The 25,512-nt window shown below is 38.3% G+C and overlaps 2 protein-coding genes across 2 annotated transcripts in view; both read right to left on the reverse strand.

The window, feature by feature from the left end:
- The window catches only part of LOC307161903 (uncharacterized protein), a 150,839-nt gene that overhangs the window by 41,685 nt on the left and 83,642 nt on the right, over positions 1-25,512 (reverse strand). The window lies entirely within an intron of this gene.
- The window catches only part of scn12aa (sodium channel, voltage gated, type XII, alpha a), a 63,777-nt gene continuing 44,200 nt past the window's right edge, over positions 5,936-25,512 (reverse strand). Inside the window, exons 17-27 of the mRNA XM_079876858.1 lie at positions 22,917-23,339; positions 18,401-18,518; positions 18,140-18,294; positions 17,748-17,921; positions 14,900-15,022; positions 11,824-12,096; positions 10,755-10,808; positions 9,378-9,519; positions 9,184-9,284; positions 8,820-9,090; positions 5,936-8,522 (exon numbers count right to left, since the gene is read on the reverse strand). Coding sequence (XP_079732984.1) covers positions 7,291-8,522; positions 8,820-9,090; positions 9,184-9,284; positions 9,378-9,519; positions 10,755-10,808; positions 11,824-12,096; positions 14,900-15,022; positions 17,748-17,921; positions 18,140-18,294; positions 18,401-18,518; positions 22,917-23,339 — 3,066 coding nt within the window. The 3' untranslated portion in view covers positions 5,936-7,290. The remainder of the gene's footprint in view (positions 8,523-8,819; positions 9,091-9,183; positions 9,285-9,377; positions 9,520-10,754; positions 10,809-11,823; positions 12,097-14,899; positions 15,023-17,747; positions 17,922-18,139; positions 18,295-18,400; positions 18,519-22,916; positions 23,340-25,512) is intronic.

Raw genomic sequence — 25,512 nt, forward strand, 5'->3', positions numbered from 1 at the left:
ACTGCTGCTAATGTAGTAAATGTGTTGTGTTGCCCCTGTTTGGGTCATTTCAGATTCTGCTGCCATGTTCAGTATTTTGTTGAATTAAACATTACCCATGTTTCTCACTTTAACGTCCTGTTTGTCGTTTGCTGTAGGATGTAGATACTTTTTATTTTTATTTCTCTGTCTCTCTGATTACTTATTCTCTCTTGTCTTTTTATTAACCCTTAAAACCGACTTTTTCTTTGAAAATGTTCAAAAAGAAAGGTAATTGCGACTTTATATCTCGCAGTTCTGACTTTATTTCTGTCAGAATTGCGAGATGTAAACTCGCAATTGAATGTGATATTACATAAGATGTGACTTGATTCATCTGGCCACATTCGTTTGTGAACGAGTAGGCCAATATTTTTTTAGACAAACACATTCTAACCTGTAGTTTGTGTGTAATTATCAATTATACAAATACAGTTTTTTTTAGTTTTTTTTTTAGATTGCATTCACTCACACACTTGACGCTCTGTTATGACTATATGCAGCAGCAGAGGGCAGTATGTGTTCTCATGATCTCTCAGCGCATGCGCTCATGTCGGACAGATGTTGAATGCAAGGTTAGAAAACAGGACATATGGACAGTACCAAATATTTAATTTCCGCAGAAATCTCGCCAGACTCCTCTGTCCCTGTAAGGATCTACGATAATACACCAGGAATGACAAATGACTGAAATCCTCAGAGAGAGTCACAAGACAACCTGCTTAAAATAGACGTTAACGGTTCTATTGACAAGACGATTCATTTGACCGTGAGTGTTTTGATTTATCAGTCAAAATTGTGAAACAAAAAAATTCTTTCCTAGAAACCTTCTAATGCAAGTTTGTTTGCTTAAAAAGGTCTTACTTCACTCTTCCACAAATTAAAGCCTTAAAAAGGTTTTAGAACAGAAACTCTCAAATTCATGAAGTCATGGCATTAAATGCTGCACGCAATGCAAAACATGAGTAGCATATCTTCCTCAGTTTTTATGTCATGTTTTCCAATACAGATATCCTTAAATCAAGATACTTGAGATACAAAATAAACATATAAGTTTTGTTCCCTTAAGAGCGGTAACTACATTGCGTAGCGCTGCGGGAACTCCTCCCTTCTCCGCTTTTGTTGAAATCTTATAGGCTAACGCCAGCTTGGAACAGCTGACCAGTTGTCGAGAAGTATGCAAATACTGACAGGCTCGCGGGCAGTATAAAATTAATGGGCGCGTCAGTTGCGTCAGAATCTTTCTTCACGCTGCCATCGTGGAAGCTGCACCAGGAGGACTAGCAACCTTTTCCTCCAAGCATCCGATGGCTTCAACTTGGCAGATTTGTGCGGGCCCCATCGACCCGCCCGACGAACATGAGTTCAGCGTCACCTGTCTGGGCGTCGCCTGCCTCGCCCACACCGAGGCGGCCTTCACGGGCTCTACGTGCGCCCACTGCGCCAAACCAGGTGGGATATGGTTTGTGCTATAATGGGGACGAGGCCCACTGCCGCCAGCAAGCCGCTGGTGGGCCTTCCCCCGCCTGGAGATGACGACGGGGCCTGGAGCCGCCGTCATAGCGCTCACCTGTCCTCTTCACGGACACAAGCTTCCCCGCCTCCCCCCCCCCCCCCACGCCACCGCAGACTTCGTTTCCTTCGGAGCTGGTTGAGATTTTGTCTCCATGTCACTGTCGGCATCGAAGAAGGACTGGGCAGCATCCAAACCGGATCGCCCCGACCAAGAGGGCCCTTTAGACCTCGTGGAGGGTCTCGTCAGGGTCCTCGACAAGGTTTGTCAAGGAGCTGGACTTGACGTTGAAATGCTCCGGACGAGCCTACTAAGAGTAAGCTGGACTCGTGGTATTGCCAGTCAGGCCGCCGCCTGGCTGCTTCAAGGAGGAGGACTCCATTCTTTCCGGACGTCCACGAGCACGTTGTGAAGTCATGGTCTGCACCCCAATCGCCGCGCACCCACTCTGCCACGCAGGCTATGTTTGCCCACGTGGACGGGGTGGAAGTCCACAGCTATGTGCGCATACCCCCTGTCGAGGAGAATATGCGGCCGCTGCAGTTTTGGCTGAAAACACGAGTCACGCCAAGTGCGTGGTCTTCAGGTCACACGCGCATTCCAGTCACTCACAGTTGAGTCAGCGCTCTGAGACTGTGGCGCTACCCGGATATGTTCAGCCCAGGAGTGCCTTTTGGAATAGTGACACAACGCACTGTGGTCTCGACGGATGCGTTGACCTCAGGCTGGGGAGCAGTGTGCTTGGGCGTGCCTGCCTCGAGGTTGGAGCAGCAGCATGTACTGATTCGAACCGACAACATGTCTGTGGTTTCGTACATAAATCACCAGGGCGGCATGTGCTCCAGAGCTCATTTCAAACAGGCAGCGAGTCTCCTGTTGTGGGTGGATCGACACTTTCTCGCCATCAGAGCGGTGCATATCCCCGGTCTCCTAAACTGTGGAGCGGACATACTTTCGAGGAACAGGATTCCTCAAGGAGAGTGGAGGCTTCACCCAGGATCGGTGCGATTGATTCAGGAGGGCAGACGTGGATCTGTTTGCCACGAGCGAGAACATGCACTGTCAGACGTTATTCTCGCCATCTCACTCCCCTCTGACGGGAGATGCTCTGACATCGCGTTGGCCGAAAGCCAGGCTTTACGCGTTTCCTCCGGTGAAGATTCTGCCTATGGAGGAGAGAGTGTCAGTGATCCTCGTGGCCCCGAACTGGCCGAACCAGCCCTGGTTTGCGGACCTGAGAGAGATAATGGTTGCTCCCCCATGTGTCCCCTATGTGTCCTTCACGGCTGCCATCGGTGCCGCCGTGGGATCTAGCTCTAGTTTTGAGGGCTATCTCTCTACCTCTCTCTACTCTTCTAGTTGTATGCAGTGGTTACCGATATGCTGTTGACTCTGTGTATATGGCTACCAGTGTTAATACAGCTGTCACCGCTACCACCGTTGACACTGGCTTATTGTACTGTATTGTGTCTGCCCTGGATCAGTGCAGCCTTCGCTTTCTTTGCGTTTGGATATGCAAATTTTGATAGGGTTGGAGCTGATGTCTCATTGGTCTAGTTCCGCCTATCAGATGCAATCTGACTGTCTGTCTGTCTGTCTCTTCCGCGGCTGGTGTAGCTTGTAGCTTGCCTTCAAGCCTTCATTTGTTATAGTTTACGGTTTAACATAAAATGAAGGCTATTGGCTAATTGAAAAAACAAACAAAAAACAAGACCTTTAATATGCCCCGCCTCAACTTCCTGTTTGAATAGGAAACAATTCAACACTGCAAAGACAGCTGCGTTCGTCAAGCCATTTCAAGAGATCTTTAAAAGTAGCATGTCTTGAGCACTATGTCCAAGTCTTATAGAATGTCTTTGTGTTAGAAACAGACCAAAAGTGAAGTCTTTGTTCACAAGCAAACTCTCTCTCTGTTACAAATATTTAGACTGGCTTGATGTTTTCGATTGCAACGTGAGAAACAATGACGCATTGGACAGAAGCTCAACTGAAGCATCCCTCAGAAGAACAACAAACCGGTAAGAGACACGAACTTTAAATAGAGCAAGACAGGTTAGACTGTAGCTCTATATAATATCTGGCAGGATTGAAGACCTCAGATTAATGCAGTGTGGAATCATTTCAACAGATTTTAACGTCTGGTCATGAGACGTTTTATTTTGTGATCATGACATGCTGACTCTATTCAAGATTAAATAATGGCAAATGAAATGCATTAAAAAGAACAGCAAAAAAACAAACAAAAAAGCCTTTTTCCGGAAAAGTCTCTTTTTCAGTTTAATGGAAATAAGCAGAGCTTCCCTCCGGGTCAGGATTTCTCCAAACCTTTCTAAGCCTTTGCTGCACCAACAGATGGACGGCGTTAATTGCATTTTTCCATTTTTTTTCCTATGGCGGATTATTATGATCATATTATGATTTTTTTGTTTCTCAGAAGATGGTGCTGTACACATTTGCTTGTGTATTTCAAGAACTGGAATCATATTTCCACTGTAGTGTTCCATGATGTCATCATATGAACATTTATTAATTCATGCATCTGTTTACGGATTAGCTTGAACCCACAAATGAGTGTGGGAATATTCCTTAACATTCGAATATTCTTATTCATATCTCCCAAAAGTCTTATCAGAGACATCAAAATAGCAAGAGACGATATGATGATATACATTTTTTGGGGGGATTTCCATGAGGTCAAAGGTCACAAATGTGCTTTACTGTAGATGTCATGCACTTTAGAGCTTCTGAGAGCCTTTATGTCTCAGTGTCAGCCTGTTTTTTTCACAAACACACGCATGTGGATTTTGCAGTCTTTGACTGTTATCTTTTCCTAATGGCTCAGGAGTTTAACCCGGCTTGTTGTTATTAATAAATATATATCTATATGAATATATATATTAAACACACAAACATTCATGTGTATTACTCTCACACACACACACACACACACACATCATGAATGTATTTAGAGTTAGTGACTTCATCAATTAATTTTATTTTGTAAACATGAATATTCATATATTATCAATAGTACCTTTTCATACAGGTTTTGACTTATTTGTAGTTTCTATTATTAATTTTTAGTCTATTGTGATAACTTAATCAGAAGGTTAGACCAATCAAGTGGAGCTTTTCCATGGTGGCCATGGCAATGGTAACACACACATCCTGATTAAGAGTGTTCACATCCTTAAATCCAGGAAGTGGACAAATGATTATCTTCATCTGTCACTCCTCTAGTACTAATCTAATCGCATTTACTCATTGATTGCGTTATTTTGCTGTCTAAATAAAAAAATAGCAAAACACTTTGTTTTTATTTTTTGTTAAAAATCACTTTTTTTGTTAATTTAGATGTGTGTGTGTATGTAATTAGTTATAGTGCATTTTAATCTTTAATAATGGGTTTCCTTTAGTTGAGCTTAATCCCAGCCACATGTTCAGATGTTTAAACATCAGATCAGTTACGCAGGCACATTCATTAAAGTGGATTTCTTTAAAGTGAGACACAAAGAATTAGAATTAAAGCATGTTCAGAAAATAACCGGACAAAGTTGTAAAAATATACAGATAGAGAGTAGTAGAGTGTTAGACAATCAAATCAAACAAAATAATGCTCTCTATAGAATGACTTGGCAAATGGCAATTCCAAATCTACCATTTTGGTTCAAGATTTTCCGTCCATCACAGTTCATATTATTACTTTTTAAAATGAATTTACCATCATTTAGACAGCATTATACAATTCATTAGCACTTAAAGCCTATTAGATTGATAATTTTTCTAATAAAATGTTTTAGATCTTTGAAAAGAAATATCAATCCTTCACTTTTCCAAATGGAAAAGGCAACCGAATTTGTGTGTTTCTAAAAGTTATCAGTTTTAAGGTCTGTGACTGTGTGACAGAGAGCGAACTAAAGTATGCGTGCATTTGTGTGTAATTAAAACAAGTGATTATTTTCCGCTGGGATTATCCTGGAGGTCCAGCTGGTCTGTGGAGGATTTGAACACCCTCGCCCTGGGCTGGAGAAAGGGCAAACTCCCAGGGGACGCAGCCAAATTGGCTCCCTAACCAAGAGCCCAGAGCACGAATCTATGCATACGTTACCAAATCAACAAAAACTGCCCCGCTGTTAAGTATGAAGCACCTGTTTTTGAATGTTAAACATCATGTGGACCAGTCTTTCTTTTACTGGGAACAAAGACAGACAATAGCTTCTTACAGACCCAGCTCTTTGATGTTTGAGAAGAGATAAAAACTTTGCTGATAAACTAATTATATAATTCTTGGCATCCAATTAATTCCCAATTTATGTGATTCACAGCAGAAGAGCTAGAGAGTTAGATTGAAATATGTGACTGTCATCCATCCTTCAGTCATTCTCTTAAAGCCTAAATATTTTTGTAAAATGCATTGAGAACTTTTATTGTTTTTTATGTTTCATAAATGCCCCATAAAATTAAATACATTTTGTGGAAAGGAGAACTTTGTTTCATTAAAAAAAGAGTATCTTGTTGAACACAGAAATTGATATACCTGTACACATGTGTTGATACATCTGTACGTTTCTTCCCATTCGCTTATGTACATTATATTGGTTAACATAATTAGTTTAAAATGTCACAGAAATTCATTTGATGCATGTGAATTCATATTCCTTATTCATGAAAACGGTGATTAGGGTATATGAATAAAATTAAAATGTGTATTCTATCAGCAAATATCAGTCATATTATTCTGACATAAAGCATGCATGGTTACCAGTAATTAGTAAGTATTTCCATGTGCCACATATTGACAATGCTGCAGTAAAAAAAGCCCTTGAATAAAACACAAGAGCTGAAGGTAATTTTAGCTAATTCAGATTTTGTATTAAAAATAGTTGTATAACCATTTTATTTCAGTTTAAGTCAACATGAAATCCATTTTACTGCTTTGAGCTTAGTGACACAGGATTTTTTTTAATCCATTGGGAGTTGATTGAATCATTAAAACTGGGCGTTGTATATCAAAATGGAGGAAAGCAGTTGGAGAGAAGAGATTGAAAAATACATGACATCATCTTGTAAAGGAAAGTTGATACATTTTGAAGAAAGATTACATAGACATGTTCATTCTTTGGAATAATGTGTGCCAAACATGCACAATACATAATGACTCAAATAATCAATTTCGATTTCTTATTGATTTTAAACCCTTTTTAAACAGTTTCCTACCTGTGTTCAACAAGAAAAACAAATTCCTCAAGCACGGATAAAAATGCAAAAATCACTCACTTTGTAAGAAGCAAACTAGTCATTCAAACTGCTTTTAGGGGCCTTTTCCTGGCACCAGTTACTCAAAATCACAGTCACACTCCTCAAGTGTAAAAAAGTGATAACATGCCTCACCTGAGCAACAGTAAACTCTGCTTATATTCTGTAATCCTGGGAAAAAACTATATGTGGCCTGTTAAGCTTTATAGGAAACAATAAAAATAACATCTGTGCAATATATTACAGTTGTGATATGTGCAACACATCTGAGCTGAAGTACATTCTCTACCTGAAAGGTTAGCGTGTACATCCTCACTTTGATATATCCATGTATATTTGTCTGTTTACCATGATGCCATGTCATATTTTTAGACAAAACAACATAGGTTGTTGACGTTCTTATATATTAAAAAAGTGAAATCTTGTTTAGGATTCTTCCTGATTAGACACATCCAAACGAAGTAAAAAAAGCAAGCAAAGATGGTCTACTTAGAAAAGAGTTCCTAAAGAAAGGTCTCGTCATACGTCTCTTCTGATTTATGAGGCTCACCGGATCTGGAGTCAGATATTAACATCGTGAAACAGTCACTAGGACCCCTTGTTACAGCCTCATAGGATGGCGGAGAGGAAGCTAAGTACAGTGTCCGCACCGGTGGCCCCCTCTTGGGACCGTAGTGCTCTTTAATCATAGATGCTATGAGTCCTTCATGCTCCGGAGCACCGTCCTCTTCTGACCAGAGTGTGTCTTGGTTTATGTGCCTGTACAAGTAAGAAGCCTGCTTCATTTGCCGTCTAACTAGGTGCCCTCTATAGGCGCGTTGGATCAGGGTTGCCGAAATCTCCTCCTGCTTGCGTCGGAGTGTAGTGGTGATGGGCTCATGGGACATCTTGGAAGGGTTCGTCATCATGAACTTCTCCTCCATTTGCTGCTTCAAAGCGTCCATTTCCCCGGTTTCCCCGAGGACCCGCTTGGTGAAGGCGAACAGGATGTCCAGGCAGTGGATCCTGTCGCCGCTGACCATGGGAAGGTCCATCTGGACAAGCTTGATTTTATTGGGTTTGGCGATTCTCAGAGGTTCCGAAAGGCTGTCGGCGAAACTGGAGAGTTTGGAGTACTCGATGAAGTGCGTGGCCTCGACGTCAAACTTCTCCCACACCTCGTAGAACATCTCGAAGTCGTCCTCGCTCAGAGGTTCTGTGCTCTCCTCGGTGGCCACGCTGAAGTTTTCCAGAATGATGGCGATGTACATGTTGACCACGATCAGGAAGGAAATTATGATGTAGCTGACGAAGAAAGTGATCCCTACTGAGGGATTGCCGCAGTTGCCCTTAGTATGAGTTCCAGTGTTGATGAAAGCAGAGCTGCACTCTTCCGGTGAGTTGTTCAGAATGGGATCCAGTAGGTTATCCCAACCGGCCGATGTGGTGATCTGGAAAAGGCTGATAATGCTGTTCCCGAAGGTTTCAAAGTTGAACATGTCGTCAATCCCACCCTGCTTCTTTACGTAGGCAAAGTTTGCCATGCCAAAAATGGCATAGATGAACATGACCAGGAAGAGCAGGAGGCCGATGTTAAACAACGCCGGCAGCGACATCATTAAGGCAAAAAGTAACGTCCTTATTCCTTTAGCTGCTCGTATTAGTCGGAGAACTCTTCCTATTCTTGCCAACCGGATAACACGAAACAAAGTTGGGGACACAAAGTATTTTTCTATTATGTCAGCCAGGACAATTCCTGTTTGGAAAGACAAACAAAGAACAGAAATCAACATATGCAATGAAAAATCTTTTGAGGAATTGAGAAATGGCACTTTGAAGATCTCAGATCACTTCAACCCCGTTGAAAAGACCAGCTGGTGTCTCTCCCAAGTTTATTAACTATCTTTAACCAGCAAAACTTCCTTGGCTTCACCATAATGGTGATCAGATAGACCAGTACTAACTAGTATAAACCAAGTTGGTCTTTTCAGAAGGGAACGTATCTTACATCAGCCACACTACCACTTACCAGACTGGAAAGTCGTGCACTTACCAACGATGGACAGAATGACAACAACAAAGTCAAATATGTTCCAACTAATGGTGAAGAAATAACAGCGAAGGGCAAAAATCTTGATGAGGCATTCGGTGGTGAAGATGACGATGAAGGCCAGGTTGATGTTATTGAGGATGGATTCCATGCGATCTGATTGTTCATCGGTCTCGACCATCATGGTTATCATGTTGAGGATAATGAGCATCATGATGGTGATGTCAAAGGCTTGCTTGGACACCAAGTCAAAGAAGAATCCTTGTAGAATGTTCTAGATGGAAATGTGTTTATGGTTAGAAATTAGAAAGGGCATTCGTTATGAGGTCGATTACAAATTTTTTGTTGATAAAAATCATACTCTTACCATTGGTCTTGGAATTGGCTTCTGTGGCTTTTTGGATCCAAGTTTCTTCATCGCGTTGTAGTACTTCTTCTGCTCTTCGGTCATGAATATATCCTGGCCACCTTTAGTACAGAGAACAACCAGCTGCTATTATTTTCATGGAACACATTAAATGTAAACTGGATGCTTTAGGAAAAGAAGTAAATCTTAAACACCTATCATTCGTTTCTGTTGATTGAAGTTGTCGATGATGACACCAATGAACAAATTCAAGGTAAAGAATGATCCAAAGATGATGAAGATGACAAAGTAGAGGTACATGTAGAGGTTTATCTCTTTGACGGGCTGCTCCTCAACCTGACAAACAAGAAAAACATAAAACTTAGGACAGTTTTTTTTAGACAATCTAAACTCTTAAAATGAAGGTTCTTCAATGGCTCCTTAGGTGAACCCTCTTTAGTTTTTATCAAAAAAGTTTTTATTATTTTTTGCATTGGATAATTGAGTTACTATTAGTTTCTCTGGAGGTTAAAAAAGTTCTTGTTAAATTCTAGGTTCTTTGAATTGACTTTCTTTTTTTGGAACTAGATTGTAGTTTAAAGGGGTGGTATAATGCCCTTTTCACAAGATGTAAAATAAATATCTGATGTCCCCAGAGTGTGTGTGTGAAGTTTTAGCTCAAAATACCCCACAGATATTTTTATATAGCATGTTAAAGTTGTCACTTTTTGAGGGTTAGCAAAAACGCACCGTTTTGTGTCTGGCCCTTTAAATACAAATGAGCTGCTGCTCCCGGCACAGGGGGCGGAGCTTCAAGAGCTCGTGTGTTAGCAGCTCCGATTACCTCATGCAGACACACACTAAATAGACAGAAACTGTTCTGCCTTTTATGTTTAAACGGAGTCAGACAAAGATGGAGAGACTCAAGAAGAAATGGCAACACGTAGAATGCAACAGGACGTCTCTGAATGGTTAGTTGATGAATTTATGTTGCTGATGTGGAGTTAACTATCTTCAATTAGCATATTCTGTCATGCTAATCTATAAATCGCTCATATAGGAACTGTTGTGAGATGCACACAGAGTCACTTTCTTGCATGTGAAAAGACAGATGCTACAGTTTGAGCTGACTCACAAATGTACTCTACTACAACAACTCTTCCTCTTCTCAACATGGACTGTGTGTTCCAGGGGGCGGGGTTTATGTAAATTTTAGGGTTGGTGATGTCACTAACCCTGGAGGAATGTCGTGTAGTCCCTACCAGCCCTTTGTTGTAGTCCTTAAAAAACAATTTCTTTAAAAGCAAATATCTCCCTTTGCTTTGAACTTTGAGCGTTGTAACTTTGCAGAAGTTGTTTATGCTCAAACAGCAACAATACACACTAACTAAAGTTGGAAAAGTGAAATCATAATCAACCACCCCTTTAAGACTACCGTAAATATATGAAAGGATTTTTTTATTACACTTGTTTTATTGCATTTGTTAACATTAATCGGGACCTTCTTGTAAAGTGTAAAGTATAGCTTGTTTCTTATTTTGTGCGTTTGCATGCAAGTCATTAATTTTAGTAATGAAAAAAAACATGCTTACTCCACGAGAGTCTACGGCGGCATACATGATTTCCATCCAGCCTTTGAATGTTGCCTGAAAAACAGAATACTCAAGTATTTAATCATTCAAAATGTCCATCTAAAAGAGAAAGATTGTCAATTTATTCAAATATATGTTCTGTTTCTAGGTGAGCACATTTCTTTCAATGCCTGACTGTGGCAAAACTTGACTTTTTAGGCTGAGGTAATTACGCTTTTACGAGTCATTTCTTTTCTGTAAAGACAAAGGGTGACTCACCAAGAGTCAGCATGAATGCTATTAAGCAAGGCCATTTTGGGATGTCGTTGCCATGGTTACAGAAATTATAACCTGTGGTGATTTGAGAGACTGTTCTTAGAGGTAAATAACAAGTTAAAGCCCATCGAGGAGTTGCAGGGCCCTGAAGAACTCTGGTTGCTTGGCTACCTTAACAAATATGAAGGATGATTCTACAGCACAATCACCAAAGGTGTTGGACAAAATTCTTCAGGAAGGTCAGAATTTAGAATTTAAGAATTTGCTCCCTTGAATTTGAAATTGAATTGGCCACAATAATGGAATGGAATGACAGGAAGAGGAATTTACGGAACTGCAATTCAAAGACATTTATCAGTCAAATTACAGAGGCATTTTATAGGTCCAACACAAGTTTTTTGACAAACATCATTCATTTGAACTAATTATGCTAATTTATTGGCTGATGTGTAAAATACATTTTTCCTAAACTGAAATATTCCCATGCACTTACAATTAACAAAGCCATGAAAACTATTTGTATTAAAAATAAATGAATAATTTAAAACTTTGTTGGGTATTTTATTTGTATTGATATTTTATTTTAAGAATAAATATCGACATTAAATATTAATATTAAAATATCTTGTAAAAAATGTTTCTATCCCAAATGTTTTGTGTATGATAATGCTTAAAAATGTAATTTATATTGTTTAAAACTAAACTTACAGCAGAATTCCATTTTTATTCCACTTCCTTAAATTTAAATTTAAATTTAAATTAGAATTCTGCCTCCTGTTTGCCAGTTCTGGTGCACAAGCTTCAAGACACTCACCACCTGCAGAAGCGAGAGGTAGCCAAGTCCCACGTTGTCGAAGTTAACTTTCACTTTGGTCCAGTAGAACTGGGTGTCATTCATGGACTGGCAATCAGTCTTGTTGTTGACCAGGGTTACATTGTGGATGTATCCTGTCCTGTTGACGCATTTCCCAAATTTCCCAGCGAAAAGATTGACTCCCATGATGCTAAATATGAGCCAGAAGATCAGGCACACCAGCAGTACGTTCATGATGGACGGGATGGCCCCAATCAGTGCATTCACTACCACCTGAACAACAGAAATCAGGATGTGATACCATGGTGAATGTGATTTCACCAAGTGCAACATGTTCCTGGATCAACATCTCTGTTGATCCAAGAACAACATTTCAATCAACCAATCAGATTTGAGGGCCAAGTTTACAGATTATGTCAAGTTTAGGCTTACAGCCAGGGTTAGGTGCTTTTACATCAGTTTTATTCATCTTCCCCTCTGATTTTAGGGATAACTTATGGGTAGGGTTTGGTCAGGGGTAGGGATATGGTTAGGAATACATTTTCAGACAGGAATGTGGTCCCGGAAACATGTCTTACTTGGCAACATCCCGGTGACTGTGATGCCATACAGAAATCAATCATATTGTGACTGCATGCAGATACCTCATTGCTGGATCACACAAGCAATTCAAACATAAAGTAATCAGATCTGTCTGCTAAATAACAAATTCAGGCATATTTTGCTCAAGATATGTAAATGTAATTTAATCAGCCTTTTAACTACTGATTCTTGGGGGGGGAAGTCTGCTGATTAGCAAAGAAGGCCTAATATTAACAAAGACTTTAAATATACAAAGATGGTGCACTTATATTACTATAGAGTGGTGCAGGGATGACGTCAAAACACAGAAGACTAATTTGCCACAGGTTGCCTTGAGATTTTACTAGGGGATTTTATGAGTTTTTTTTTTTTTTTTTAATTTAGGAGTAAAATAAGGTCTGTGTTAAACATAACTTATTTGAACATGATGTTCCACACCGTAAATGACACACACCAATATCGAAAATGCGAATTTTTAATTTAAATTTTTAAAACGCGTATGTTTCTAATACATAACTAGATAAGAACTTTTTGGGTGTGAGTGTGTGCCGTTTACATTGTAGAACAAAACATTCAAGAATTGTCAAGTTATGTTTACCACATGCTTTATTTTACTCATCAATGGAAAAACCCCATTATAAAACCCCATAGGAAAATCTCAAGTTAACTAGTGGAAGATTAATCTTCCGGGTTTTGACGTCACCCCTGCATCACTCTTTTGAATGGGAGAAAGTGCAATAAGGCGAAATAAATCCCACGTTCTAAATAAAAGAGCCAATCGCCAATTGGTAAAGTTATTGTCACTATGCAGCTGTTTTTAAAAGCCGTCTGTGTTGTGAGATGCACGTTTATTCACGCTTATGTGCGCATTGGTCCAGCCAGAAAATTTTAGCGTTTCGAAAACAAAACAATTGTATGAGACAGTTGTCAGATTTCATTTGAGATCTCGTAATCTTGATGAACAGCTTTGGAGAATTTGAGCTGTCGAGCTGATGTTTGATTGCACTGTATTCCTCCTTTTGATTCTAAAACTCAAATGGCACTGAGAATTGGGTAAGAGAGAAACATAAACCACTTAATTGGGGAACTTTAGAGATGAAACCATGCTGATGACCTGGGTCTGTGTTGGAGTTGTGAGTTTGATGTGTAATTAAACTTGAGGTTCTGTGGGGTGCGGACTGGATTGATTCCATATAGAGCTTCCAAACAAATGGGTTTTTGGGGTGCGGACTGATGGGGCAGTGAACCCGAGGTCAGTCCTAGAGCTCCTCCTGTCCGATTTAAGGGGGAAATCGAGTCCATCAGAGACGTCCAATAGATTACTTAGGCGCGCCGAAAGAACACCACAGACACAGTGTAATCACCATGGGAAAATCTCAGAGTAAAACCGGGAGTTGTGAAAAATATGTTTTGCCAGATGAGAAGTTTATCTATAGCCCTATTTGCATGGGATTAGTATTATCTGGGGACCTCGTGTGATTTAGAAATTACCCACCCACCCAATTATTACAAATGACTAGAGGTCACCAGGTAATCCTTATCCCGTGCGAATAGGGCTTAAGTATCATATTTTTACTCTTTTAATTAATTTAGTAACTGTATCATATATCTCTTTTAATTTCTTTTATAACCATTTTAATTTTCCTTGCTTTATTTTGTGATTATTTTAATTATTTTCTGTAAAGCACTTTGAATTGCCATAGTGTATGAAATGTGCTATATAAATAAACTTGCCTTGCCTTGCCTTGTTCCCCATTCAAAGAGATAGGAGCTGCACTTGCATGACTGTAATAGCTGCTCGAGAGGTGTTTCAAAGATGGCCGCCGAGTTAAATGATTTGGCGGAAAGGGACTTTGATATTACCTAATTTTACCTAATTATATATACAGTATATCAGCTTTAATGCACTTTTTAAAATATTAAAAGCTGTCAAAGGTCAAAAAGAAGCATTCAAAATGTGTAATTTAACTTACAATCGGCAAAGGGGTGGAAAAATATGTTCAAATAGAACTTTACAATAACACAGGTTTATAAAAAAAATTCTGTTGTTGTTTGGATGTAGTAAAACCCCCACAGATGTGGGAGAAAACATCTGGGTCATGATTACATTTCCTTGTGTCACCGGCCATAGTTCTAAACTTGAAATCAGAGTTGGGCATAAAATAATGTCAAGCATGTGAAAATCGGCTGAGAATTGAACAAATAATTCTAACCTGGCTCAGAGCAAGTTAGGAATCATGTGTTTGTGGCAGTTTTTCTGGTGATTAGTGGATGATACAAGACTTCTTAACCTTACAAATGGTTGTTGAAAGCAAAGATGCTATGAAATGCACATTTTGTGAGAAAGCAAAACGAATCAGCACGCCAAAATTAGTAGGAAACAAGAATTGGATTTCATTCAGCAAATATGATGGAGGGTGGTGTAATCTGACTAGATTCCCTGAAAACTCGACATGCTTTATCAGTTTTATAACATATTTAGAGAGCATCTTACCCGCATTCCTTCGAATCTAGACAGGGCCCTCAATGGCCTCAGAGCTCTGAGAGTCCTTAAAGATTTGATGGCCCCAAAGTCCGAGTAGCCCAGAGAGTTAGCAACCAAGCTAATCAAGGACACCTGCAATATGAGAAAACATACAGAACTTTTTAATAAAATATTTAACTCTAACAATTATGAATGGCTTTTTAGATGTAATAGGCAATCTAAAAAATGGCCTAAGATTGAAAATCGTAATTTTTTTAAATTAAAATAAAATAAAATAATACCTAATAAAGATGTTTGTAGAGACATTAACATTCTACTGACAGCTGGTAATGCTATATCAAAACAGCATAACCAGCATAAAATAATAAGAAAAAACACACGTTTTGACTAAATATTTATGCTTTTTTGGGACATTCTATAGGAACTTATTTATTAGGGCATATAAATCAGATCGGTTTTACAAATCGCAATAGGTTTCCACTCTATTCTACAGTCAAAGTCGACAGACAGTGTAGAACAGAATGGTCTTCTGCTGTAATGGCAGGTTGTGGCTCACAGGTACAGTAGGATTTTGTTCGATGAGGTGAAATGAAGACAAAACATGGACAAGTATGCACATATGTACATCAATGTACATACCCACATACTCAACTATATATGCATAATAAATATGCATATATATAAAAATAGAGTGAGGTTTTATAAAGAATTTGGGTTTTTCTTTTGAATAATTTCTTTTGATCATAATTTATTATTATTTTCATCAGTCCAAATAGTATTCTGAATTTCCAATTAGGATGTTGTTTCATAGTGTGGCTTATTAAATTTAAAAGTCCCAAGAATAGTAAGTTCTTTATAAAAAACTATTTCTATAGTTTCCCTTTTCACTGCAATATATCTAAAGAAGATATTTCTGTGCAATTGGCTCTAAAACAAAACTTCAGAAGATAAAGAATGAATGACATAAATAAAAGTGCAAAATTAAACAACTAAAACTAAAAAAAAGTCATAAAAACTTTACGGTATAGATAATATTTTATTTAGTTACTAACACGTCTCACTGTAATGTACGTTTACAATCATTGATTTTATTGACAGTCCTAAATGTAACTGATCTTCTCCAGATAATTCTTTGATACAGTGTGTATATTCTGATATAAAAGCCAAGGTCCTGTAAAGATACTTATCAAACATCTCAAACTTGACACCATGTTAAATTACAGGTCGAAATAAATGCTGACAGAGAGACAGTGGCATTTATATCTGGATGAGAAGAGAACTGCAGCTGAGATACAGATGTGAGCCTTCGCTCACCTCTGACCTTTGAACTATGAACTTACCCTATCATTAGAGGTGTGTGTGGAGATCTGTGTGGGTCAGATGAGCATCAGGTGAGACACACTCACACAATCTGCTAGTGTTAGTTGAGCTACTCCAGATCCTTTCATTCAGTGTGTTCATGTATAGTTGTGTGTACATGTATTTTGAGCGAATTATCTCAGTGTATGAGAGATGTGTTTCCATAACATCTCAATTTTGGTTTACAATCTGCCATAAAATGTTTGAGGTAACATAAAACCATTAAAAACATAAAACCAAAACTTACAAAGAAAAATTCAAATCTTTAAAATGAAATCTTTGCACTATAGGCCAGATTTACTAACAGCTTGTTTCACCGCAAACCCTCTTTTGGCATTAAAAAACTACTGTCAGGATTTACTAAAGACACGCAGTGAAAAATTAGCACTGAAAAGGCTGACCTTATTGCATATGCATTTGTAGGAGTTTCCCTTTCAGACGCTAAATTTATGGGAGGAGAGTATTTATATGAGTCATGCAAGGTGATTTACTAAGGTTTGCGCAAGTCAATTTACTGGTATTTGCGCCATTATTTATACCTCCCAAAAAAAAGCATGTCTTAAACCAGAAGCTAACTGCTAGTTTGCGTTGGTCACTATGGAAATGATCCGGTTGCGTCTGTGTTCATTAATTTGCGCGTTATCAGTAGATCATGCGCGAAAACTTGCCACTCCCATCGGTGCTTTTATGGGAAATAAGTAAATCTGGCCCTATATCTCTAATGTCATTGTATAGCTCAAACTCTGAATCCTAAATTTGCACATCTACATTAATGCAACAAGTTACTCGATTGCTTTCCAAATGTAAACAGCCTACAGTAACAATAATGATATTAGTTATGGAAGAATTATTTATTCCAGTCGTTAATAAATCAAACTATTTATTGAACATTGGTGTTTTTATAAGATTGCTGTTGTAGACATTTTATAAAAGCGTTGTGCGTTTTTCCATGATTAAGGACACTACGTTTCATATTATTTGTGGTAAAATCACTGTAACAAACAGCCTTCAAAAATCTGCTAAATTAATGATTCCTCAAGTTAGACCAGTTAGAATATATCTAGTTTTACATTCATGGCCCTTTATACTAACACAATATATTGTTACACTAAATATTATACTAAATCTAATATAGTCTAAACTCTTAAAAATAAAGGTTCCATCACAGCGATGCCATATAAGGACCATTTTAGGTTTCTCAAAGAACTTTGCAGTGACCAGTTCATAAAAGAACAGATTTTTCTTAGCGTGAAGAATATTTTAATTATCTAAAGAACATTTTTTCCCTTATAAATAAACTTTTGAGGAACGGAAAGGTTCCATGGTTGTTAAAATCATCAATGCCAATAAAGAACCTTAATTTTTAAGACTGTATGTCATACTAAATATCCATCTCAGAAGCGTCTTGGCCTAAATTAAATGATCCAAGTCTACCAGATGGAAACGCAAAAGTTCAACCCTGATCCAGTATTCAGCTAGAGAAGATTCTTCTACTCACATCCACAATCAGGAAGTCCAGCCAGCACCAGTAATTGGTGAAGTATTTCTTAAAGCCGTACGCGATCCACTTCAGAAACATCTCCAGCACAAAGATGTAGCTGAACACCTTGTCAGCATATTCCAACATCACCTTCACCACCTTCCGCTGTTCTATGTAAATGTCTTCAAACGCCTGTCAGAAGAATATCATTAGACAATGAGAACAGGAAACTTGATTCTGATTAATCTAGCTACACATTTAATCACAATATAGACCAATTTAGAGGTACCCTTGTGTAACTTTTGGCGCTCTAGCACTCAATGAACAAAACACGGTTTGGAAGATGGGTTTTGCTTTGATGTAAACAGTAAACGAATGGTTAAAGTTCACCAATCAGCTTTGTTCCTCACCAGAGCTCCACTACTGAGGAGGATCATGAAGATGATGAAGGTCTCGAACCAGCTGTGCTCTACAATCTGATAGCACGTCTTCCTCAACCTCCACCACATCTGTCCCAAACCTCTGGTTGTGTTTATATTACAACACTTGCAGTGCTGCATACAGACTGGAGAGATACAGAGAGATTAGGCCCTGTAAACACCATGCATAGTGCAATGTTCACAGTAGAACAAATATTATATATAGTCTTGTTTCGTGTTTTATCTGCTTACACTCAGGGAAACACTCTTCTGGATCCATGACATCTTCTCCCATCTCAGAATATTCCTCCTCATCCTCCCCAGGCTTCCTCAGGTCCACGGTACTTCCTTCAGAGAGGCTGATGACTTCCTGTTGAACAAGGCAGCAAAGCTTGCATTGAGTTTTCATTCGAATTTTATCAGCCATTACAGATACCATTCAAATCCACCGTCAGTTTTAATGTGTTTTAAAAAAGACTCTTCTGCTCACCAAGGCTGCATTTATTTGATCAAAAATATAGTAAAAACAGTAACATTGTGAAATATTAGTTCAGTTTAAAATACCTTTTTTTTTTCTATTGCAATATATTTTAAAATGTAATTTATTCCTGTGATGCACAGCTGTATTTTCAGCATCATTCAGTGTCACATGATCCTTCAGAAATCATTCTAAACTTTTACTGCACATTTTACGGAGAACAGTTTCCAGAACCACAATGCAGGCTACACACAAAAGCTATTCCTGAAATGGAGTTTCCACTTTGTCAGGACAATCTAGTGTTGGATCACAACTTGCAAGTATGTCTTATTATTTTTAGTTGCATTTTCTATTAACAGTTCCAATTATGAGTTTTATGTTGTTGCTACGCTCTCCTGCTAGCCAACATTAGTGTTGATATAGTGTTGTTTACTCTCGCTTTTGTAAGGCTGTTCACCGCCTCTTAGGAAATTAACCATGATTTTGTGATTGATTGCTGTTTGTATAACTATAGTTTTCCGACAAATATCATGATTAAATGGTGGATAACATCATATCTATAATGTATAAGAAAAACATACCACTCTGAAACGTCCTGTGAAATCCGTGCATTGCAAAGTCCGTGCATGAAATCCTTTCTGGATGATCTTCTTGTTTGTTAACATTGTCAGGGTCTGAATCGGACTCGAATTGGTTTAAAATTGCTGCTATCCTTCATATTTACACTAGAATAGAGCTCGCAGGTATGGCTCAGTTATGGATGCTGTGTTGCAGTTATGGATCTCAGTTCGGTACATTTCCTGAACACATACTAAGCGCTGCCAATCACAACACATTTCGTATTTCGGAAGGAGAGGCTTTATCGAAAACGACTCGTTCGGGACAGACTGGGGAGAGAGTTTTAATAATGTAAAATTAGGGCTGTCAAACGATTAATCGCGATTAATCGCATCCAAAATAAAAGTTTGTTTTTACATAATATATGTGTGTGTACGGTGTATTATTATTTTCTATATATAAATACACACACATGCATGTATATATTTAAGAAATATTTGCATGTATATACTGTGTATATATATTTATATTATATATAATTTATATTATATATAAATATTTTATATATAAATAACACATTTTTCTTAAATATATATGCATGTGTGTGTATTTATATATAGAAAATAATTATACTCCATACACACACATATATTATGTAAACACAAACTTTTATTTTGGATGCGATTAATCGCGATTAATCGTTTGACAGCCCTATGTAAAATATGTGAAATTTTTTATTTTTTTAACAATCAAGCATGGAAACATTTTCTAGAACAACCCAAAAGCAAAATCAAGACTTCGTAAAAGGGCATAATACAGGGTTCACCAATCTCGGTCCTGGAGGGCCGCTGTCCTGCAGAGTTTATCTCCAACCAGCTCCAACACACCTGTTTGAAAGTTTCTAGTATGCCTAGTGAGACCCTGATTAGCCGGTTCAGGTGTGTTTAATTGGGGTTGTAGCTAAACTCTGCAGGACAGCGGCCCTCCAGATTGGTGAACCCTGGCATAATAGGACCCCTTTAAAACATAACTTTGTGGGGGTCTTTAGCATTATGTTCTGAGTGTTACTGAGAAGTTTGGAAACTGATCCACCTACCGCTACTTCATCCAACAAATTATGTTCAGTTCTTTCCAAGTTTGGCTCAGATGATCTTAAAATCATGCTGGACCTATTGGATATATTACTGTATGTCTGTGTGCTTGAACGGACAAGCTTATGAACCATCTCAGTTTTGTATTGCTACATTATACTCCCTCTGTCTGTTCATTCTTCATCTAATGCTTAATGTGATGCATAATTATGCTACCATTTAGCTGATTGGTCTCATAAATACTGGTATTATATCTGTCAATGCAGTGTATCTTTGCACATATAAGACAGGAAATCAACACTGATTGAAAAAACCTCTGGGTTTGGCATGGAAAACACAGACAGCTAATAGAACACATGCATCCCAAGATACATATGGCGCAATACTAGCATATGCATCTAATCCACGAGCGCACAAGTCAAGGTCAGTAACCTCCAGTATAATCTGAGATGGCAAGATTATACTGTTTCATTCTCCTTGTTTCTTTCTCTATGTAGGCAGTGGGCCTTCTTAATACAATTTTGATGAGATTTTCCCTGCATGTAATGGCAACATATTTAAAATGATTTACGGAGATTACTGGTCCAAAGGTGCCAACACAATCCAATAGTGCTGCTTATGTAATCCCACATTACGAGGCAAGCGAGTGTGTGTGTGTGTGTGAGAGAGAGAGACGCTGGATTACTCTTAATTTTGTGCCTTAAGACGTCAAAAAGGTTTTGGAAGAAGTTTGCAACAAAACAATGCCAGGAAGTTCATCCTGAGATGCTTTTAATGCATTGAATGATTCACACTATATGAAAGGTAATATCTGAAAAAGCATAACAGGGGCACTTAAACAACAGATCTTTAAAGGCCTTGTTCCAAATGGCATCTTGTGGTCTCATAGACTTCGCTTGCAAGTTTCAATGAAGTCACTCTTCAGTGTTGTGAAACTTACAATTCTAATAAGTCACAAAAATAGTTTATTGAGGGTTGATTTGTAAAGAAGGACAACACGCCTGCGCACATATATATTCAAACGTGCATACCTTACACGTAATGCACATGTGCACGACGTCTGCGTTTTCGAGGTTTGCGCAGAGATAAAGGATAATCGTTTGCACCTTCGAACCTATTTCAGGGAGTGCGTTCTGTTTTGTGCGGATGGGTGGCCAGAGCACGTTAAGGATTTTCCTGTTAGAGCGGTGTTGTCTTAGCGGCCCCTAAGTTAATAACTAATGATCTTCGCAATGGAAGTCAATCAATCAATCAAAACTAACTTTAGCTGGACAATAACTTTATCCTAGAGCTGTTGTAAAGCCTAAACAATCTGTTCCGGTGATTTCCTATTATCACTGTAAAGCTGCTTTGAAACAATCCATATTGTTAAAAGCACTATATAAATGAAGGTGACTTGACTTGACTTGACAAAAAGATGTGTCAGCAGGACAATAATGCCACATAATCTTGATACACCATATTAGAACAGATTTGAGAGGTACAGCAAATACCTACAGTAAATAACAACTAAATTTCAGTTCCTAACAAAGCTGTCGTCTGAAATGTAACGCTGTTGTATGGACTACTTTTGGTGGTACTTTTTTGGTCCACCATTCCACCATTTTATATCCATATTCCTATGCTCCTCTTGAAACCCGTTTCTCTTATATAACAAATATACTGTATGGCATGTCTGTTGGGTTCACCTTGCCTGCTTTGCAGCTTATCAGCTTATGAATCTGGATGCCCCCCCCCCCCCCCAACCTCCCCACCTATACAGCCACTGGCTCGCTTCCTCACACATGTTATATCATATCATCTCTCTGACCTCTGACATCACTCGCTCGTTTGAGCTCACAGCCACTCACAATAGGGATAAACAAATAAACTATCTTATGCAGTATATGAAGGATTTAGGGTTATATATCTAACTGGTCTGGATGCCATTTATGCATTTGGTTTTCCTAGAAATCCAGACATTTGAATTTAAACAGTGTAAAAGCAAGTTAGTTGGCATTACTGTATATCAATATGCGAAATAACTTGTTTGTCCATTGTTAAGTCCAAATTTGTGATACCAATAAAAAAATTTGGTGTAATTTCTTAAAAGTTCAGATGTATAAACTACTAATTAGGGATCATAATCAAAATAAATGATATTATTCTGGCTTTGAATTTCAGTTGTATTTCACAGAACTAAAATGGAAATGATTCCGGTTTCATAATAAACAATTCCATTAACAATTAAGGATGCAAAAATAGTTGGTCCCAAAAAACAAAGACTTTTGTCAAGTATTTTTTAATTATGTAAATGATTAATTAATACTCATTAATTATAAAGAAAACATGTACTGCCTTTAAGTTAGAAAGCCTCATTTAAGTTAGTACTGCCTCATTTTAGCTAAAATAACTCAAACTGAAACTACTAAAAATACCACAATACACAAAATTACTTAAACTTTTGTATCTCAATAATACAAAAATAACACTGAGTGGATCAGAAAACGAATTAACCAACCAAGAGTGTTTTGACCAATCCATTAAAAAGAACCGACTCCTATGAATCATTTGCTCGTGAATCGGACTACACAACCTCAAGAACCTAATGGACCAAATTCCCAACACTAATACTAATAAATCACCTCTCATAACCTCTCACCGGTTTCTGCTCTTCATCCTCTGATGACACCGTGTCTTCATCATCCTCCTCCTCCTCAGGAAATTCCACGTCTGATTCTCCTGGTGCGATGGGCACACAGATGGTGAGGTTGGGATTGGTCATGTAACTGTCCTGTCCTTCTGGAATAACGTACTTCTCTCCATGCCGCCCCAAACTTCCCAAACCGCCGTTGCACTCAACATGGTTCTCCTTCAGGGGCGCCGGCACCTCCTTGGCCTTCTGTCTGTGCCCTGCCAGGTTCCCATTGCAGAGGTCTTTGATGGCATTCAGCAACCAAGAGAAACCACAGTGGATTCGAGCGATGGCTATCTGGAGGTTGTTCATTTCTCCGTCGTCATCGGGCGCAGACAGGTTATCAGAGCTGAAGGAGCTCAACAACAGGGCCAGAAACAGATTCAACACCTAAGAGAGAAACAAAGAATGCAGATCTGCAAGCAAATTTGATTTCTGGGATTGTTTTAAGATAACCAATTGAGATTGTGGACCCAACACTATTTTAGAGAGAGATAATTATATTTTCTGATGTTGCAGCTGTGCACAGCGGTACATTTACTGAAATGGTAAATCTTGATATCCGACTAGGATATTGTGAGCACAGTTGTTGATCTAAATACCTTCAGTTACATCAACTGTTTCCATGGCAGTCCTCCTGTGCCAAGCTCTTGTTCTATTGCAGGAATGTCAATCGCTTACAAAAATGTCCCATGTTCATAACAGGCTTTTTTCCTGCAGTCTGGTCTATTATAAGAGCCACTTTACGGGCTGTCATGGAAACCTGATTAGTTGCACTCTGACCTTTAATAAGACAGCAAAGATAATCCCAAACTGACTTCTCAATCCCAGACAGATCTCACCGGATTGTGTTACAGAGGGTTTGAGGAGGCTTATGCGAATAAGGTCAATAGGTGAGAAAATATTCTTGCAATTTACATTTTATGCTGAAGTTCAGACCCAGTTCCGATTATAAAATGATGTTTGATTAAGTGGTCTGTGATTAAATTGAAAGAAACACCAAAAAAGATGCACATTTTCTGTAGAAATGGCCATTTGATAATTTTGGACCATATTTCATTTTAGTGATTTTTAATTTAAGACCTTCACTGAGAGATCATCCACACCACTTGAGATGTGAGGCTTTTTTGTCCTTTTCTGGACAAAGGACAAAGTGCCTCACAATTTGACATGCCCATGCTGTCTACCCTTCTACCCGGCTTTAAAAGGAATTGTGAATGAATCACCAATGTCGGCTGCTTCTGTAGCGTTTTTTATTTATTTATTTTTTTACAACATTTATAGAGTACACAAGTTGCCAATTTTGAGCTGGAAAATCCAGAATAGGACAACAGTGTACTTAAGTATGTTTAAGCACAAGCCTTTGGACATATTGAATGTGTTTCCAAGCGACAGGGGACTTCTGGGTAAAATAATAAAGGCTAAAATGTGCTGATTTTTCTTTGCTAGTCAGGGTTTACACTATTATTTCAGGAAAACTTGACTTTGAGGGACAGAAGTACAGTATGTTCAAATGGTTGTACTTTTGTGTTAATTGGTGTCAATCATTAGGAAGGAACGTATTGAAAAAGTCTTTCCAAAAAGCATTCTAGTGCACACACAACTGTACAAAATATGTACAGCCAATAAACCAGCTGATTCTATCCCTCAATGACTTGTTTCCATTTGCATCTACCCTGAGGTTTCCTTTGTTTACAATCTGCCAAACATAGTAAACCAGGATTCTCACACCTTTTGGCCAATGATTTTTAATTTTTAAAAATCTTCTAAGTTTTTTTTTTATTTTTTAAGTTTGTGATTATTGGCTATTTTAAAAACCATTTTATAGAGATTGAAAATAATTGCTTGTTACATCATCAATTTCATTCTTTGAAACATCATCAGTGTCTTCTTTTAGGACAGTCATCATGTCAAAACAGGAAAACTTAGGAAGGAAAGCTTAGTAGCGTCTTATTTTCTGGGAAAAGACCCTAATTTCTTGGAGGTATTTTTAGTCATGACTGGATCAAGAACATCTGGGAGTATTAGGCCTAAGTAATATTTCTCTAATGCCATCTTATGAATCCCCACAATCAGATTTTTCTTAGAGTATGATGGTTTATCTTTAAAATATATATTTCACTGCAAAGAGTAATGAACCAGACCTCCCAGAAACTAGTTGATAATTCGAGACTCAAAAAGAATATAAACTGAGCTCTGCAAATTTATGACAACTTAGTGTTTTAAGATGCAAAACTTCTGTGTATGTGATCTGTGTTTCTTCTCATGGTGTTTTTTTTTTGTTTTTTTTTTGTCTAGTCAATAAACGATTGTGATGTCTAAACGTTTGAGAGTCAGGAGTTCAGTAGATATCATGACCCCATCATAGAGTCATTTCAATAATAATCCGACCTCGGTAGAGGAAATCCTGTGTTTAAACGCCACCGCTTCTGTCTCCTGTTACTGACCATCTATGCCTCTGAATTAGCCAGTGCATAAATTCATTCTCTCAAGTTGTCTTTAAAAGAATAATTTACCCAAACATTTGGCATGCTTTTTTTGCATACAACAAAGGTGAGTGGTA

The sequence above is a fragment of the Squalius cephalus genome (genome assembly GCF_949319135.1).
Source record: "Squalius cephalus genome assembly, chromosome: 7".
Classification (NCBI taxonomy): Eukaryota; Metazoa; Chordata; class Actinopteri; order Cypriniformes; family Leuciscidae; genus Squalius; species Squalius cephalus.